General features: G+C 33.9%; 1 protein-coding gene across 2 annotated transcripts in view; it reads right to left on the reverse strand.

Moving 5' to 3' along the window:
- Window positions 1–21,189, reverse strand: part of ASCC3 (activating signal cointegrator 1 complex subunit 3) — a 263,437-nt gene that overhangs the window by 80,374 nt on the left and 161,874 nt on the right. For both annotated transcript variants that reach the window (XM_026844284.1, XM_026844285.1), the window contains exons 16-21: window positions 14,514–14,633; window positions 10,235–10,399; window positions 9,287–9,373; window positions 6,796–6,972; window positions 4,449–4,674; window positions 586–740 (exon numbers count right to left, since the gene is read on the reverse strand). In XM_026844284.1, coding sequence (XP_026700085.1) covers window positions 586–740; window positions 4,449–4,674; window positions 6,796–6,972; window positions 9,287–9,373; window positions 10,235–10,399; window positions 14,514–14,633 — 930 coding nt within the window. The remainder of the gene's footprint in view (window positions 1–585; window positions 741–4,448; window positions 4,675–6,795; window positions 6,973–9,286; window positions 9,374–10,234; window positions 10,400–14,513; window positions 14,634–21,189) is intronic.

The raw sequence follows: 21,189 nt of genomic DNA on the forward strand, positions 1-21,189 counted from the left end.
AAATCTATTTCTAATGAACACATTCTGAATCAAAGGATGTGGGTATATCTAAATATGCAACTAGTTCAACTCCTTTCATATAAGTTTGCATCATAAAATATAGATGAATATAATTCCAAACATATCTCAGTTTTAACGATCAGACAAGTCTGAACAGAAGAGGCAGCACTGATGTTGTGAATGTACGTTTGTAAAGCCATAAAGAGCAGCAGAACTTGGCATACATGAACTGTATTTCAATGCCTTATTTTCTGCATTTGACATTCATTCATAGTTCAGAGAGCCATCCATGTCTCCCTTTTTCTTGCCTCTCCTTGTTGGGCATATAACGCAAATCTGTGTGTGACTAATATTAATATTCAGTATAAGCACCACTTCAACATGTTATAAACAGGGCAAACTTGTTAACAATTAATGGAAATAAAACAATGAGCTTTGGGTGCCACCTTCTACAAAAGTCTTAAAGGTCATTCCATTCCTGTTATCAAATCTGCTTTTTAGCAAAAATATTTTTCTTTTTCTTATCTAAACTGCTATGGATTCTCTGTGATCATCTCCCTTACTGAAGAAACTAATTTTTTTTACCTGATCGTTCCACGTGAAGTCAGGAGAGATGTTCAGCCGAACTCGGAGCACTGTGCGGGTAATTGGCTGAATTGTTGCTTCCATTATGATGGAGGGGATTTGATGGACACACTGTTTTACCTTTAACCCAATTTTCACATGATGCAGCATATGACCTGCCAAGAAAACATTAGGTGTAACCAATTTGCATTTCCAGAAAAAAGAATAAAATTCCGACTTTCAAATAGGCTTTTACAGAGAAGTATTATTGCTTGCTTGTTTTGCTCTTAGGTACATAAATGTCTGACTCTCTTGACCTGGCATGTCAGAATATTTTGTAATACTTAACTTGCATTAGCAATTTAGAGTGTAGAAAAATCAGTATTAACCCTCCTGTTGGCTATAACTAAGGGGTTAAAATAACTATTAAGAATTTACACTGAAAACATATTATGTCAAGCTAGTTCCCTTTCCTTTACTGACTTTTTGACGAGGCTCTTACCAAGCCATATAGTTCTTTTTAAAAGCATAAATACTGACCTTTTAGTTCATGAAGGGCACACATTTGAACTACAACTCCTGTGTAGTGATTCAAAGCAGACAAAATGCTTTTCATGAAACTGAATAAAAGCAGTTAATAAGTTAAAAATGCAAGCAACTAGTAAACATCTCACGGCAGATCTGATCTTTCAGAATACACCAGTGTGTAACTGAGACAAAGGAAAAACTAAACGTTGCAATGCTTTTTATCTTCTATCACAGTAACTAAGGCAATAAAGTGATTATATTAATTAAAAAAAAATTTACTTGTATTTCACAGCTGAAATCTCTGTTCCCTTGCCCTTCATTTTACATATAAAAGTAAGTAAAAGGGCTTTCTTTTTTTTTCTGCAAAAGTATTGCAACTTCTAACTTATTTAGGAAAAAAAAGGTCGATGTATCAAATTTTCACTGAAATTGGTTATATAATTATGTGAGGTGTCTTTTAGAATTTAATTGTAATGATCATAACTACACACTGTTAATAGCTACCTTACAAATAGCTACTGATATTTCCTGATACTGTTACGTGGTTCTTGTGACTTGCTCATTTAAAAAAAAAAAAAAAAAAAAAAAAAAAAAAAAAAGAGAAGAAATCCTATTATTTGCATTATGCATGAAGTGAAAAGGTGAAATTTAGGTGCATAACATATTACAATTGCTATTTTTTGTTTATACTTATCCTGGCTTTCCCTCTTCTGTTTTTCTTATTTAACAAACTGGCAGATTTTGCCTCACACAGGTGTTTATCTGTATTCTGAAGTAATGAAAGGTGATCTTGCTTAAGAAGCAAATCCCTAATGCAAAAGTTTTAACATATATTTAACACATATTTAATCAGTTTAATTTGCAGTGCACCTCCAGCAAGTGGATAATTAAAAACCAAAACAAATATATTGGTACAACTTGGTGATACATGCAGTATTACAGCATACTTGCACAGTGACTAGCTTTTGCAATTAGAGGTAAAACCAGAAATTATGTTAAATAAAGGTGGATACCAAATACTCAAAAATGTGACCCGATAAGCAGGCAAGCAGACTTTTTCATGCCAAAAATCACTTTCTGTATCACGATATGTGAGGTTAACTTCTGTGTTTGTACAGGACAGCACTGAGGTTTTTTACACTTATCTACTAGTGGAAAATAAGGCTTCTGTCACAACTTCTATAAGCTATTATAAAATTCTTTCTCTCCCCCCACCCCCTTTGCTTTTTAAAATATTCACATTATGAGAAACTATCAATGGCATTTAAAAAATATTAAAACCTTCTGAACAAAAGATGACTATTCGAGAAAGTAAATATGTTTAACAAAAGAAGAATAAATTTTGCTTACTCCACGATTGTCATCTGTATTCTGAAAAACCAGGACTGTTTGTCTCAGATAACACAGTGATATCCTGGCTTTCTGGAAACTCCATGGTTACATTGCAATAGCGCATAGATTGGTGTTGACCAATTTGTGGTACACTGGAATCCCGTATCTGTGCACACAACACGCTCTTCATTCACTGGGAGAGCTGGTATGCATCTGAAGCTTTTACCTCTCCCTAGGCCATGGACTGAGTTAGCCAGATAGCTCCTGTCTTTTTTATTCTATCTCCAAGGCCACAATAACATCTAAAAAGGAAGAAACACTAAGACTGACACTAGTCCCATGGAAACAGAGGACAAGGCAGCACCTGGAAGCTGTGCCTTTTCTCATTTCAAGACGGCTTTGAATTCAAATAATAATAAGGTGGCTGCCAGGCAAGTGTTTCCTTCACATCCTTGATGTCAGAAAGAGAGGCTAGACAAGAAGCAGCATGTCACATAACAGTATTTCACAGAGATGCACAGATCAACACACTTTGATATTTATAAGGCTGAAGAACATGAAATATCGTAACATATAGTCAGCAATGACCTATTTTCATAGTCAAATCCCAGTTCCCATCTACTTTCAAACTAAGTTAATCTAAACCAAAACTATACATTTTATAGGTATATATTGATACATTCCACCTTGTCATTACTACTTCCACCACGTTGAAGGAAGCAAAACAGGTTTTATATTTTAACACAAAATTTCTTGTTGCTTCAAGGGCAGGTATGGGGAGAAGGAAGGATAAAAATGGCAAAGAAAAAAAGACTAATATGATTAATGAAAAAGAGAAGTAGTAAAAAGACTGCACAAATACAACAAAAAATTAACAAAACAATAAAAAAGTGCTATAAAGCTTCTGAATAGAGAAGCACAATAATGCTAGCACTTTGAATAAAATGTTATATTTTAAATACATTTAAAATTACTATACATTATAATGCACAGTTAAAGTAAGCTACTAAAAGTTTCTCATAGTCCTTTGGCTTAACTTACTAAATAACAATATGGCCTCTAATTCTGCAAACTTTTACATATTTATTCAATCTTTTCCAACGTGAATTAGGCATGTAGGGAAGCTTCCTAAGTTAGGAATGTAGTTCTCTTGTCAAATGAGAGAAATATCAAGTCAGAGATCATAACTTCTAAAAAGCAGTGACTATAAATTGTATTTTTATTGTAAATTTAGTTTTCTAAAAACCAGGCAGTTTGTTTCTCAACAACTTGGCAATAACAGGTGTAAAGAAAGCCCAACTAAGAAAAAATACACTAAGATAGGAAAACAAAATACATTACAAGCAAATTTTTCTTTCAACTTCAACCAGCTGGTGGACAGTTTATGCACAACAGTTTATATACACATACTAGAAATTTCATTATGTCTATCAGTAGGCTTGTGGATTTTCTCATTATCAAAGTGTCAAACCCTTTAAAAAATTCCATTAAGGTTTTGCTGCAATGACACCAGTGACAATGAATTCTCCATGTTCAATGAAAATTAATGCAGTGTTTCAGAAGCAGACCATTTACTGATCGTATACCAGGACATAATAATCTGCCTTTATTCTTTTTCACGTTAATAGTATTTCAATAAAAACAAAAAGGTCACATTTTGTCAACTGGCAAAAATATACAGGTGCCTTTTATAGCTGTATAGTACATTATGCGAGCAAGAAAGGAAGCACGGCTCAACATAAATATGTATATATACACATATATGCAAATACTTATCAAGATACATCTCCATTCCACATGTGTTCTGGGGTTGGCAGGACATGGGCTAGCCTTACCCTCAAAGCTGTGCCATATTCCAAGCTGTGGAGACTGAATAAACCTTCCTTATTGGACAGACCATAATACCATATTAATGTGTCAACATGGCTTCCAGACCAGAGTGAGTGATGAATGACTTAGATTTAGTTCTAACTTGCCCATTGGTTATTAATAGTTTAAGCAGATCAGCATTGCTGATTTCTCACCTATTTCATCTTTTCTCATGTCCTTCATCTTGTCTATAGTGAGATTCTTCTCCTCCAACTTTGAGAGGACTGATGGTGGTAACACTGAGAACTGTCTCAAAGGGCTAACCCAGCCCCACAGCCGCTTGTCAATGACTTTGCTGAGATTCAGTAGTCGATATGTCATTGCAGGCCAACGTTTCCTAAGGGCAATCTCAAAAAGAGCTCGAACAATACGAGCTGCATTCTGGAGAGTGAAAAAAAAGAAAAAAAAATGTTGTAATTCTCTCAAGTATTCTTTATAAAATGAAAAGGATCCCATAGACTCATCTTTGACAAACCATAACAATAGATTTTTCTTTTCAAACTTATTTCAAACATTCTTGAAAACTATTTTTTCCATCACTGTCTAGTGGCAGAGCTACCTCATGACTGCCTATAGAAATTATGAAAGAAACATGTGCATCTAATTAAAGTTGTAGTGGCAGGTCTGCCATAGAATTCTGATCACAGTTATGCTAACATTAGGGAGTTCTAAATTTATTGCATCTCCATGACTTCTGAAACAAATTCACTTACCGTACTTAATATCTTCTTCTTACTCCCCCCATAGAGTATACACCTGCAAACTCAGTTTATATGGAAATTCAAGTCTTAATTTTTCATCACAGTTGTGCTTTCATAATAGCATCCATTTCACACTGAATTTCACAACACTTGCACAGAAGTCTAACAATAGTGACTTTCTTTTAACATGTTACTGTATTCTGAGACTATTGTATAAGCAAACTGTATAAATGTGCTTTGGACTTGGAATATTAATTATTAACATAAGCTTGAATGAAGTCAGTTTTATCCTGAAAGCCTAACTTATGATATTGCTTTCATAAACTTATCAAGCTGTATTATGAAGTTGTAGGTTTTTTGGTGTATTTAATTTTTTTTAATATGCCTGGATTAGCAATTCTGTTCTTGATTCATTGAATAGAATAGAATCATTCTCTACTCTCTCTGTAATGCCAACAGGACTAAAAAATAGAAAATTATTTGGTCGTGATAGGAAGCATATGTTACTAAAGAAGCACATTTCTTTTACTTAGAAAGGATGAATTATTTTCTTAATAGTCCAGTTAAAAAAATTCACAATTTGTAGCACTGGTTCCACATGTACAATTTATGCAGATCTGAGAAGACCATGTTGCCTCACTAAAAGCACTATAATTGAGACACATGAATAAAAGCAATTGTCTTGAAAGCAAAGATTAAAAGAGTCATACTGAAAATGATCTTGCTGTGCAAGTACCACAATTTTTATGATGTGCATAATGATTTCAGAATTTTCTCATTTATACCCTTACATGCTATGAAATGTAAACACTTCTGAAGAAGGTAATGTTAGTATGAAGATCTTAATGAAGAATAATTAACTCTCATCTTTAGCACCAACTAAATGCAATTTTACAATCAATTCTTTCCAAAAAGGATTTTTGGAATTAAATATGAGAAAAAAGTAATTCAATGCTACATGTTGCTACCTGTTTTTTTTTTGTTTTGTTTTTTTGTTTGTTTGTTTGTTTTTTAAAGAAAAGGAAAAAAAAAGACAGAGGACAGACAAAATAATCTATTTTATACTTTCGTTACTGTTGCACACCTGGGATTGTCTATGAACACTTTGTCATTTTGAGTTCTTTCGGATCCATAATCCTAAAGTTTCAAGCAACACCCTTTTCTTTCTAAGACAGGCTCTAATTTTGTAAGCAAGCAGTTCTGTGTCACTGACTCACAGTTCTCTTATTATTCTTTGTAATAACTAAACATCCTTTATAACTATCAACCATTCAGGTGTCGCATCTGTCCAACAAACAAATATATAGACCGATATGTAAATCCGCACGATTACATCTAGCAATAAAATTGTAATAGCATATCTTGTATAAACCAAGGTATGTGAATAAAACACAAATTATGCTTTGCAGAACAAAGTATAAAAGTACACAAAGCATAAAAATAGAGTGCAACGGTTTTCCAGATTTAGAAGAAAACCCAGTAAATTAAGAATAACATTTCTGTGCAATCACAGTTAGAACTACTAAATGTAGTAAGACTACAGGGATAACACGAACAAAAAGGACATTCATAATTAACAAAAAATGAAACAGTCTCCCAAGGTAGGCTTTTGCAAATCTTTTCCACTTAAATATTATACCACACATGCGCACACACACAAGGTTCTGATTTTCAAATCAATTTGCATAAAAATGTACCCAAAAGTTACAGATCAGGGCCTATTTACATAACTGTAAACATCTGGGTGAATGAAAACAGCAGAAGACAGAAAAAAATACTTTTAAAAAATTGCTATTTTTACCTGTGCAACATATGCAGAATCTGAAATAAGGGAGAAGCTGTCCATCTCCCCTCTGCTAATATATGTTTGAAGGAGGATATTAATTTTTCCATAATTGTTTTCCACACCTCCTGGAGCAGGAAGTTCACAGAAATCATTCAGTAAGGTATCCAGCTCTTCTATTTCTTCTTCTCTTACCTAAAATGCAATTATATGTTATGAAGAGGCTAGAGCAATTTGATAAAAATTTTTACACTGAAATCAAATTTTTCTTATAACATAGTTACATTATTTTTAAATGAAGTCTCTAGTTTTAAGAAAAAAAACCCAAACAAAAAAAAAAGCAGCAAACCCACATCTTCCACAATGTAGCTAATAGACCATAATTGAAACTATCTTAATAGTGACACAATTACATTTTATTATTCATCACCATCTATTAAGGTCGCCATTGACATACAAAAATTTGATATGCCACAAAAATTGAATCTTCTGACCCTACCATCCTTCATCTGATGAGATTTCATTTTTTATTTGACCAGAGTAAAAACCTCTGTCCATCTGGATTAGGGCAATCTTGAATTAACATTAAATGTTCTCATTATAGTTACATAGTTTGCATGTGGCATAATACATTTTTAACTCAAAACTGTGAAGTACTATGATTCATGATATTAAAATTTTCACTGTTAATAAGATTAAGTCTTAATATGAGTAAAGAAATATTCATATCTATGGTTTGAATAATGCATAACATTTCACATTCTAACTGATGACCCTTACATGGCAAAACCAGCATAAATCTACATATTCTTTGATTTACTGATAGTCTGTTGGTGTAAAACTTATTTAAAGAGGGTAAATGTTTGGTCCCTGCAGGGAACCAGCTGAAAGTAATTTTCATTTGGACCTGACTACCTGACATACAAAAGACTGTAAGACAACTGGGTTAAAAACCCCAACTATCCAGCCACTGGTCCTACAGCAAAGAAAAAGATGAAGGACACAACCATCACAGATGACTCCAGTGTCAGGGGGATATTATGCTTTGCTTACAACATTATTTTTGATAATTTTTTCTGCTTTTGCATAGCACAGTACAGGTCAAAACCAGATCTGTATTTCAGCTACTGGTGACTTAACAATCTCAAAATACAGAATTTTTAAAGATATTATGGAGACATGACTCTCATTAACAAAAGTCACAACTTGTATCACACAGAGGGGCAAATCCTGAGTTATTCTTGTGAAAATCAGTTACTAGTTTTAATATTCCGAGCTGCACAGCAAACAAATCACAAAAAAATGGAAATGATGGTACACTGATGCCATACCATGCAAATCTGAGAAAGCAAACTAGAATAACTATGTTTTAGACAAGAGGCATCACTACTAACTTTATTATAAATATAGAACATATCATATCATATTTTCCATATGCTTTCCATTTAAATATTCAATTATGCTAAATTTAGACCTAGCAAAGCAGTACCACTATCATAAAAAAATCTCTTCTAGCTTGGAAAATGTTTTGTGTATCACTGTGAAGCCTCACTGCTTATTATCTTCTATAATAGAAGAGATTAGAGCAAAACAGAATTTCTCCATTAGATAAAGAGATGGTAATACTCAGACAATGTGTGCAAATATGTAAGTATGTAGATGGTGAGGGATTCACATTGCCAGTTTGCAGAGCCAGGTGAATTAGAGCCAACTCTGACTTGAAAGTTATGTAATTGTGGTAAAATGGCAAACAGCCCAAGCTAATAAACCCTGTGGAGTCTGGCTTGCACCTCTGTGAGATGGAAGCATGGGCAAACAAACTCATGCTGGCTTGCAATGTACTGTCTTGTGTCCTACCCACACAGGAGGCAAAAAGGGAGGTTGAGGTTAAACTGAGTATGACAGTACAGTAATCTAGTTTATTTTATTGTATCTTCTATTTATGAAAATAGCTGAAGATATACCTTGCCTGGGTATCTGACATGATGATGGCTTTAATTGCATCCCAAATAGAACAAGCTTCAAATCTGTTCCAACTTTCTAGACTCAAATCTGAAAATAATTTATCAGAATTTATCAATCTGCTAATCTAATACTGTTTCCTGCATGTGAGTGCCGTCTCACTTCTGACAAAGCAAATTCTTCAGGGAGACATCTAATAATAGTTGAAACTTTAAACAGAAAAACTACCTCATCCCTGGGATGTTCAATGGACACTTATCTTTACCTGTTAATAACTGAGGAGCTGAAAAATTCTTTAAAGCATTTAAAAGGAATTTTCAGAGATCCGTAACGAGTTACTAATGTGCACTATAGTTCAAGCTGTACTACATATAAATCTGAGTGAGAGCATACATAGTTCTTGGCAACTGTGCCTGCTTAGAAAACATTTTATAATGGTGCTTAATATATAACAAAACTTGTATCTGTAGACACCTACTAATTATGGAGTACTACAGAAGTGTTTAGTTATAAGACATATTCTATTTATGAAAAGATACAACTTTACCTTTATCTGTTCAAATTCTTCAGCTTTTGATACTATAGCAAGAATATCACCTTCAGTTTTATGAGCATCAAACAATTCATTGAAAGTCTATTAAAAATAAAATGAATTGATTTAACACTGAAAATAAAAATTCACATGTAGCACGAAAGAAAGAAACATTAACCAAGATTTTTAAAGGCATGTAAGATTAAAATGTAAGTTACTGGAAGACCAGAGTGATGCAATTTAAACAGGAACAATTTCCAGGATGTCTTCTCAGCACTTTAAGAAAAACAGTCCCTTGAAACTTGGGACACCCCAAAAAAATCGAGACATATGCCATCTATGGCATTTAAAAAAAAGTCTAGGGCATTTTTGAGTGAATAAGCTAATTATACATAGTCACAGTAAACAGTTAAAATTATTAATTACAAGTCTTCAGCTTTTATTCAAGAAAAAGACTTATTTCCTACGGAAGAAAGGTTTTAAGATTAATGCGTACATCAAATTAAGCTTCGAATACTACAAAGTTTTGCACAAATGCATCTAATGTTTACAACACAATCTGATTACAGTGACAAAAGTTGCTTAAGACTGGCCACCTGATAGGATTTTCATGCAGAAAAACTTTATAGTTTTCAGACTCTATACTTGAATCTGCTATCATGTACCAATGCTTGCACACACTGTTGATATCAAAATGTTATAATGCGCCTAAAAGAATGCAGAGACTATAGAAATTGCAAATCTCACTTCACACCAAGTCTACTTAGCAATACTAATGTTTCAGTATTGCTTTATACTTAGTTTCTTTTTTTTCCTCTCTACTTCCTCCCTCCCCATTTCAGTAAATACGATTTGAAAATATATTGAACAAATCAGCTACATATTCTGTAATATCTTACAACTATTTTAGGTATAGGTTCAAAAAGAAGGAAAAAACTCCAGAAATAGAACATAATATTTTACCTCTATAGTATTGTATTTAATATAGTAGTGGCTGGCAGTTCTGCCTAAATCTGTTGAAGAAAAGAAGCCAGTTCGTTCTTCAAAACGGATCATGCGGGCTTTGTCCAGTTTTCTGCCGACTTCAATTACCAATTGTTCTCTGTGCTTTTCTAGACCTGGATCCATCTAGACATGAAACACACACATTTATTTGTATAAAAGAAAAAAAAAAGAAGTGTTAAATAAATAATTTTATTGAAATAGCCCAGTCACAAAAAAACAGAAATCAAATAAAAGGAAGGTACAGTTATTAAATTAAGATATTATTGAGATCTCACTAATAACTGTTACATTGACATTAATAACCAAAAACTGTCTGTTCAGGACAAAATAACCAGAATAATATTTCTTTTAAAATGCTCCAAGACTATCAATACAATGTAGACTAATATTACTTATGAAAAAGTAGCATGATTATGAAATAATTTACAATTGATGTTTATATGATTTTACATTATTTACAAAGAAGTTTTAATGATATTTTTCTTAAAATTATCATTACTGTATCACTTCATGAAAACATGTTATCTTATAGTATCTTCTGTTTATGGAAATGGCTGAAGATATACCTGGCCTGGGTATCTGACATGAGGATGGCTTTAATTGTATCCCAAATAAAACAAGCTTCAAATTGGATGGCTAAAGTGTTTACTAGCAAAAAAACTCTAACATCCCCAAAAGATTTGGGTATATCAGCTGGGATATTGTACTGTCTATAGCAAGGAGTTTGCTGTGCCCAACACCACTTCTATTAATATCAAAGTTCTGAAACCTGGACATTTTGTCCAAGTAATAATCCACATTATCTCATTAGTACATACAAGGCTGGGCAAAACTCCCATCTGAGTGGGACTGCTGTATAATTGTGTGTTTCCACAATACGCATCTGGAATACCCAGACTGACAGGGATGGGTCAAAAGGGATTCATAGTCAAGTTAACCCTCTGGTATATATGCACCTGAGATATGGCTCTAATTACACAAGCAATGATTAGTCACCAAATTTGAAAAGGCTGAAACTCTGTTCTAGTCCACAGGCAGCATTCTTACTTCAGGGCTGGTATAATTCAGATTTCCTACACAGTAAGTCATACCAGCCCTCCTGGTAAATCTCCAACAGAGATACTTGACCAAGACTGAAGAAAGGAGCAGACTTTAAGAACTGCTATGCCTTGGTTTGCTCTGGTTTCCCCTGGGCCAGGATTCAGTTTCATCTTTGTGCTAAAATGCTTCATCTCATGTTCAGCGAAGCTGCAGACGAACAAAGCTATCTCCACAAAGCAGCTGCTAGACTAGTTCCTAATATTCCCTGTCTTTGCGAGTTACTCTGAAGCTGTTTCTCCTTAGTTATGGCTTGCCTTAGTTTCGAGTGAAAAGCTAAGATGGCAAAGGTCTAGAGCGCTTTCCTCAATAGTAAGTCATGCATTGAGGTCAGATTTCAGAGCAGAGGTGGTCAAAAAAAAATATTATCAGAATGCCAGATGTTTAACATCTCTTATAACTAAAGAGGAGGGGAAAAAAAAAAAAAGTAAAAAAGTATCAAAACACCTTCCTACTCCTTTGGCAGTCCAAATTACCTGCCAATCTATTGCCTTACATATAAAAAAGCTAAAGCTGTAACAGTAGACCAACACTTTTCACAAATACAAAGGTTTTAACTTTAAAGGAAAGGTCAACAACTTGAAAAGTCTGTGAAACAATATTCCAGTATAGAGAATCCACGGTTAACACCCTTCTTGTTGAACTTGCTTAATTAGAAATCCCACAGAATAAAAGATCCAGCCTAGAACAGCTTCAAGCCATAGTCTTAAAAACCTTGGCATGTCCACAGCAAGAAACTGAGAAGGTTTGGAGTGGAAATTTAAGAATGTATGATAAAGTACATTATTATTCACATTATTTTCTCTAGCTAACTAAGAGAAGTGTTGGGGACAAGTTCCTCCAGCACTTACAGATATTCTAAACATAAACATACAATTTATGGGGATAAAAAGCTTTCCTTAACTGTGGGAACACCAAAGAGTGGAACCAAAAAGAGGAGAAAACAAAGGGGTTACCTTAAAAAAACACCAGAAACCTTCCCTTTGGAACCCTAAAAGGATGAGAAAATGCCCATAATTCATACCACAGGCTTCTCTAATATGACACATTTGCTCCACTTTTTCCTTTCACTCTTTGTCTCCTCTTGCCGCTCATCATAAACTTTGGCCATTTTCCCAACTCAGTAATAGGCATTACTGGCATTTCTGGCAAACAACTAGAAAAGTCACAAACCAAAGCAGTGGGCTTGGAGTAGCCTACTCCTGGGCACAGCCCAGAAACGGGCTAGGTGGGGAACAGTAATATCCTGGAGGCAACACGTGGGGTGCAGAATGTGTTGGTGCACGTCAGGCGCACACTTGCCCTGTTCTCCCTGTGCAGTGCAACACAATCCTTTTGTGTGGACAGGCTGGACCTATAGTGCCCTAAAATAACTACTGGATGTGGTGAGCACCTGTGGAAAAGGAAAGGAGTATGAGTTTGCATCTTCTCAGCCCCCCCGAACAGCTGGGAAGCATGACCCATGATGTTTATGCAGAAATATGGATTCTGAACGGGCAACACTGACTGTCAGCCAAAACAGAGATAGAAATTGGCACACTGCAACATTACTAAGAAACAATAAGATACCAATTAGGAAAATTGTATACCTATAACCAGAACAGAAGGAATAGCATGGTCTAAGTGAACAAATCTGTGGTTATGCCCACATCTGGCACTATACCATCCATATTACTTTCTATAACACACTAGCTTTGAGGTTTAAAACTGGTTTATTTATAAAATAAAGGGATTGGCAATGTTTTTTCTCCTACATGAATGGATAACACTTCAAATTGATATAATTTGTTACTGTCAAAAAAGAAAAAAAAAAAAAGGAATATCTATTACTAGCTCATCAAATCAGAAGGGGTAGAAAGGAGGTTAGTGGCAGGAAAAGACAAGTACTGGCAATCTCCACTTTCTCAGCAGTGGAATAAAACCACAAAAGCAAGAGGAGGGTGAGCAACTTTCATTCATTATTTTTTAAATTTATAAAAAATATTCCTATTAGTGTTTTATTACTTTTTTTTTTTCATCAGCTGTTACCACCACAGTTGCATTTATTTTAATCTAACTGGTCAAAAATGCCTGATTTAAAAAAAAAAAATAAAATTAACTTATAGAGATGGGACAACAACATTCTTCCCACTAGCAAAGTAATTTCTGTTATATTATGCCATGGTAATGTATTGTAAGGTTTTTTATAGAAAACAGATTTGAGATGACCAGAGATCTAAAGGTGTCTCCAGAAGCTTGCTTAAAAAATAGCCTACCTACTTCTGCAGATTCCACCATCAGACACAAAACCTATCAAAACCATAACTCTTGACATACATCTCTACACATTAAAATGACTGAATCAACTGCTGCTCACAATATCATGACAAATTATGAAGTCATGAAACAAAGTCAGAGCATGTGAAATAGATTGCAGTTACCATACACTTGTGAGAGATTCACCTGCATTAGGCTCAATTAACTGTGTCCAAACTGTGTTACCATTAAATGTTCATGAACAGCTATACAGAAAGAAGTAACAATATTTAGATAATCTTTAAACTATTAAAACTTCCTAAAAATTACAGCTAATAAAAAAAATTTCAAAAAAATCTTCATGTAACTGTTCTCTGGTTTATATCATTGCATGGAGCACTTCTAAATTAACAAAAGAAAATTCAAAATAAATGAATTAAAAATTCCTATAATTACTAAACTACAAGAAAGAAAAAAATAACCGAAATAAAAACATAATTTTATTATTTATAAGAAGTCACGAGATGAAATATTACAAACCAAAAGCTGATGTGGGCAGGGGTGAAACCAAACAACTCAAGAATGCTTCATTTCATCATTTATATCTATCCTACAAAACTGAAACACTGACAGTAAGCTTAGTTACAGTATCTTTCTGGTAAGAACGAATGTTGTCCTCTGGAGCATAACTTGGCCAGTTAAAATGTATTTTCATGTGAACAGAAGGGGCCTCTTAATTTAGTGTTAAAAATACTCTGCTACAGAAAATATCTTCCTTTTTCTAAGCACTTTAAAAGAATTGCTGATGTCAGGTTAAGTAGAAATAGCAAATATTTATCCTCACATCAGGGAAGGATTAGAGACCCAGAACAGGTTACAGGTTTTTTTAAAATGCATTTTATACCTGATAAGCTTTGTGACTGATGCCATATACTAATGGATTTGCTCTCATCCGTACATAAAGATAAGTGTAACTTATCCACTTTACTGCTTCTTCCACATTAGTTACTGTTCCAAGAGCAATCTGGAAATAGGAAAAGAGACAAAATTAAATGTATATGTTACAGCTGAACATAAGTATTTGGCTGAAAACATATGGAATTCAGAGCATTAGCACTAGATTAAAGAAAGTGTCAGTATGTTTCCAACTTAAATTATTTTAACATAATCATAGGGCAGTAACTTGAACCATTTACACATCTTCAACTTATGAACATCTAGTAACACGGTATGTTCTGTGACATAATATTATACAGTGACCCACATGATCTTTCCTATACCACTTATGATTTTTACAATGAAAAGATGATACTGAGCAAACTTGTTATAAAAAAAAGACAAACAAACCAATGTAATTATTTAGTGAATATGCTCGGGATAATTTAAAGAAGAGTACCCTTAAAAAAATAATCTGTATTATAAAGATTAATTTTCCTTACTAATGTAAAAGCGCTTTCTAGTTCAGGTCCTAAACCAAATGATGCCAACAATCTTTATGATTTTCTTCATCATGCCCTTAGATCTGTTTATACACAGTTTTTACAAAGAGTTTTCTCCTTTTGTATGTGGCACAGGTACCTGTTATACCAAAATGTAACAAAATTGAACAGGTAATATGCATCTATATACATATACTTATTTTCCAAGGCTAAATCAGGTATAACAAAACAATTTTCTTACTAAGTGACTTTTTTTCTTTTTTTTTGCTAATTCAATAGTTTTATCACCAGATTATTTACCACACACACACATTTTTACTTGATAACTTCAGCTCTATTTTGTATTCATTACATTAATCAGAAGCATTTTACCGTTTAATTGCAGTCAACCTGATTTTATCAGGAGTATTTAGTATGAATGAAGAAACATTTTTTGGTTGTTGCTGGTTGTTTAGAGGAAGCAAAAAGCCCTCTCACTGAATTTTTGTGATCCATTACTACATTTTAAAGTTTTTTTTTTTTTACTGGTGTTTGGATTTCATATAAACATTCCACATGACTTGGCAAAAATTAAAAAAATTCTCTACAACTGTAAGTGATTTCATATGCATATTCATATCTAGTAATAATATTCTTTTTGAAATAACAAATATCTAGTAAAAATAATAATGCAAGCCATATCTGCCTTGAGTTAAAATAACTTAAATGTGGCAAAACCTTGTTGATAGCAATGACTAATAGCATGGAGTAACTGAGCCTTGTCTCACACGTTTTTCAAGTGATACTTTGTTCAACAGCATGAGGAGGTTGGGGGAAGGCTCCACTGTGTTGTTTTTCAAAGTGTGTATCTACATAATGCAGTGAAGTAGCTACATAAACATTCAGTTCTTCATAGACTACTACAGGGTAAAACATCTAGGAGCCCTCAGGTTATTAGTACTCAATTTGCTACTCAGCTTAATTTCAGCATTTGGTTTGTTTGCATGCTTCAAATATCTTTCAGTACACAACCTGAAGTAGCATAACAACATAGTTCAATAGTAACATCTTCCCTCAGCCAACCACTTTCACAGTCACGAAAAGTTAAAATGCTCATTACCAAGCACAGCGAAATCTGATAATTAAAAGAAAAAAAAAACAACCCACCTTCTTTTCATTTGTTCAAATATCTGATTGTATTACTTACAAATTAATTATTTTTGTAAGTTAAAAGTGAAACCGAGGGGGGAAAAAGTGATTATGAAATACAGTTGGGCTTCAGATATGGTTGTGAAATCTAATACTGTGCTTTCCTTCCTCTCCCGACTTTAATGAATATTCACTGAATAATATGCAGAGACACAAAAAAAGAAAAAAAAAAAAAAAGCAACTTCTAAATATTTGCTGCCATCTAGTGTTCAAGTAAAGTTCTTACGGACTGTTTGAAAATTTATTTAAAACAAAATGTTTAAAACAAAAATCTGTTAAAACAAAATGAATGATGGAAGTTATCTTATTAATACAAACGCTTAAGATTAATTATGGAATAAATTATTAAAAAAGTTAGAAAAGGACCTCTGTTAAGACCTAGGATGTGTAGTATTCATACAATCAACAAATAGACAAGGTGATACTTTATTAAAATAGAAGTTTTAAATTTTCCAGCATTTCCTCAACCATGTATTAGATATTTAGTTGCAGAAGGAATAATCAATGAGTAGTAATATTTATTATGCTAAAATAGTATTGTCTGATTGCACCAGTCATCACAAAACACCTTTTTATTCTTAACTGTTGAAATACAAATAATTGCATTCCACTCACAAAATGAAAACTTGAGTACTATATTAACCCAACTCTCTGTGTCATTTTAAATGAGAAAAATAATGACCATCAGAAATTTTCAACTAATTGTTCAATGGCTGATGTCTCCATCACCAAGTGATGTGCTTAGTAATAGTCTGCATTACATAATTTTTTAGTAAATACATGCTATCCCACAGACTTTATTAAGTTGCACAGTATTTCAGAGGAGGTGTTTTTGGTTTTCAAAGATGTCTAAACAGATATACGTAGCATGGCTTTTTGGGGGTAGTTTTTGAAAAATTAAGTTTATTTCTCTGATATTTCTACACATATTAGAAAAGGGCATAAGAATATTACTGGTAATACACAATTACATAACATAACAATATACTGTATTTCTTCACAAAATGTTTAATTGCAAATGTATTTGTATAATTGAGTCAGATTACATGGATGAAAAGTTTCTATATATGAATCAAATATTTGTTGTTAAGGTTAAGAGAGCAACAAGTCTTTTTAACAAACTGTTTGCTTTGGAAACTAGTGTACTTTGAATTACATATTTCAGCATCTGAAGTGATTATGGTCTTATTCCTGTATGGGTTTTGAAATAATTTCTTAATGCTGCTAGAATTGTCCTAAGTGGGACAGAATCTCCTCCAGTCACACATGACCAAAGGACTATTTACATGTACAACTGAACTACACTGTCATTCTCTGTTAACTCCAAACAACTTGTCTACCATTTGGACACAGTACAAAAAGGTGAGGGGAGAACCGATGAGGTTTCTGGTCTCATGCAGGTCAGGGCCCTGGACACCCAGGGAGAAAACTTCACTTCCCCCCAGCCTGCACTTTGCCCCATACCCAGATAAGCTGATCAGTCACCCAGCTCCTGAGTGATTTTTTTGGAAAGGCTTTGAAGGAATTCTGTATCTCTTCTGAGAACCACAATAGTTGCCACTTTTTCAAGGCAAAAACTAGATTAAGAGATTGGTCCAAACTAAACAAGTCACCATCTTTTACACTTCTTGCTTCACCCCAAAATCAAAAGTAAATGCAAAGAAAGGCACACCCCTTGGGGAATGTATACCTACTGTCCAGCACTGCAAATCATCTCAGTTTTTAAGCTCTCTGGGGAAAGGAGTCATCCCAGCAACAAGCTGGGGTCCAGCTGTGGATGTCAGGGAGGGCTCTATCAGGTGGAAACAATTAGGGAAGGAATGGTGACCTGCATTGTATGAGCTATTGATGATAGTTCCCAGATAAGTTAAAGTTTATAGTCTAATTAAACCACATCCCCTGCATCTTATCTTTCTTCCTGTATTTCCAGAAAATACAGCCACAGGTATTTTCTGTTTGCCAGCTGGTCAACGGACCCAGCACTCGCTCCTCTCAACTAAGCACCCTAACCAGCTGTTTATTTTATTCCTTTTTACATTCTATTATGCACAGTGGCACATCTTCAGCAGAAAAAGAAAAGGGCACCTCCACGCTTATGTTGATCATCACTGACCATTTACTCTTCTTCTGCTCATTTTTAGAAAAAAAAAACAAACACGCAAAACTAAACGAAAACTCAAATCTGCAGGAGAGTATTCTCAGTGGACTGAGGTGCTGAAATACATGTTTAAAGTCTTAATTTTGGTGTTAACTCAATGAAGTTGGGTGTATTTCAGCTTTTCCCACTCTGTAGCTTTCCTAAGAATGAATGTGGTTGGACATCAAGGCTAGTGTGTTGTTTCTGTGATTAGATAACAGCAAATGCTGAAGGGCGGAATGTGGCAATGAGAAGAAAGCACCATAAAAATTTCTTGCAAATTCTTTAACTATTGCATCTCAAGGTCTTTAGTTAAAGGTATTGCCTTTGCATTTGGTATCTTTCAATGGATTTTTATTCCATTTTTGTACAGATTTTGAACTACTCTACCTTTTAGATACAACACCATGCAGCAGAGGTCCACAGTCTAATCACTCAGCTGGCATCCCTTTGTGTCTTCTGAACCTGCCAGTGACTCATCTCAGTCAGTATTTCCTGGTTCTTCCCCCAGGAGAGAGGCAATCTTTTGCCACATCACCCATTAGTTCATAAAATTCTGCCATATAATTTCACATTTGTCTTTTTTCTTGTCTGAAACATGCAGGTAAACAAGTGGGCTCCTTTCACAGAAGCTCATCTATTCCTTTGTCCATCCTGTCTGAAAATTTTCTGCTTCTAGAAAATTAGTTTTGAAATGGGAATTAGAAATACATTAATTTTTTGCATCGTTGCCCAAATTTTCTCCCCTGTACTACATAAGCCTAGGTACAAAATTCAAGGCTCTGGTCTCCACTCAGTGATTGTATGGCTAGGATTACATATGGTATTACTCCAAATATTTGAATCATTGCCTCATTCTTACCACCTACCTATTTCTGCCAAGAGACTCCGTCTAGATAAAAGAAACTTCATATTCTTGAGAAACATGGAGTTTTCCCATATTTCCAACTGCTGCCTTCCCTTTACTAGTTCTTCTTTAACCTACTGATCTGGCTATAATAAATTAGTAATTCAAACAATTCAGAAGTGCTTTTGGCCTTTAACTGATTTCTCTTTACAACTGCAGCATAAGCATTTGGATTTCCTGAATGACTTGTAACAAAAGCAGACTCTGTTCCTAAAATACGTCATTTTATTATCTATCAGTGCAGATTTCCCAGTGCTAACAACAGGCTCTGTTATGACAAAGATGATAGTGGTAATCAGCATATTGTCTAGATTTCTGTAACAAACGAGTCAATAAATAAATATTTTGTGTCCATACAGTGCTACTGTTACTGTCAAAGAGAATCTATAAAAGATGACCAAAACTGAATGTGCTTCCTAAGATGATCAGTATGATGGCCTTTAATTTGAAATGTATTTAGTTTTTTCAGAATGCTCCAGTCTATGAAATAGTCATCTCCAGATAAACATAATTTCTGAAACACCTGTATCCTTCTCAGAGGATTCCACTAATTTAGATCAAATCAGCATATATAGAAGTTTGTACTAACTCCAATTATAAAGAAATTATGAAGTTACTTTCCAGAAAAAACCCAACACATAACTCCTTGTAACTGCTTGTGGTATTGATTTCCTGTAATCTGGTAGGCACTAATTTTTCCTGCATGTCATGACAGAAGGATAAGTAACATCACAAATATCAGATAACAAAAAATTGGTGGTTTCATGCCCTTGTTATTCTGTTGCGGTTCAGCATTTTCCATTGCTATTTCTACTAAAAACCATTTATCACAATGATTAACAAAATTCTGACTGACTACATCTTCAGCTACTGTAACTGTACTGCAGCCACAGAAACTTCAGTAATTTAAAGCCTGTTCTTTTCAGATAACACTACCATTAAATAAAATCTGAAAAGAAACCATTCTGTCTAAACTAGCTTACCAGTTTTCTGCACTCTTCCCCAAACCTCAAGTCCTGCAGTAGAAGTGCTGCACTTAGAAGTAGTTTTTATTATACTGTACATCACATACTTCCTATGTATCTTTGATTAGATTAGATGACTACCTCCTATGAAACAGAATTCTTGTTCTATTCAATTATTTTTTTCTTCTTTAGTTATACTATTTTAACAGGGCAGGAGGATTAACTTTTTAGTTTTACACCTTCAATGTAACCAGTTATCTACTAGCAATATTTTTCAAAGAACTACTGGGATTCTCAATTACTGTTAAAATTTAATAAATTTCTATGGAAATTTCCTCTAATTCTGGAAAGAATTTCAGTAATGTGTACACATTTGAAAAGAAAGTACTTAGCAAAAATACATACTTCCCTGGACAAACAAATCTTTCTTTTTTTTTAGGTAAAAATCTAAAGAAAGCTTAATGAGTAAGATTGTTTTTATTGTTGTCAGCCTTATCTAAAATTGCTGCAACTCACTGTTTTTCTTTTGGATAATTTTTAGTGTTTCATAATTACTGTAGACATTATTGCAAGCTCACAGAGCCCCGTCTCCCTTGAATGTGTAATTTTTTTGTACTTTTTTCCCCCCTCTTTGTTGAGTATTCATTTGGACATACTCAGTTGGTGCTAGACAACACTATTTACCTTTCCAAGTCTTCAGTGATTTTTTTTTTTTTTTTAACAGTTTTTACTCTAGGAGAGTGCTTACTGTTAAATGCAGGGAAAAGGAAAAAAAAAATAATACCTTTTAAAACTGCTGTTAAAATCACAGGCCTGGGAGAAATTAAAATTGCTTTGTATTCTAACAGTCAACTTCAATGTTTTGTTTTGGTGCTAACTGCACTGGGTTTGATACCTTAATTTACTATCTAGTATAGTAACATACAGAAACATACAAGCAGACA

The sequence above is a fragment of the Athene cunicularia genome (assembly GCF_003259725.1).
Source record: "Athene cunicularia isolate RWA chromosome 3 unlocalized genomic scaffold, athCun1 chr3_part1, whole genome shotgun sequence".
NCBI lineage: Eukaryota > Metazoa > Chordata > Aves > Strigiformes > Strigidae > Athene > Athene cunicularia.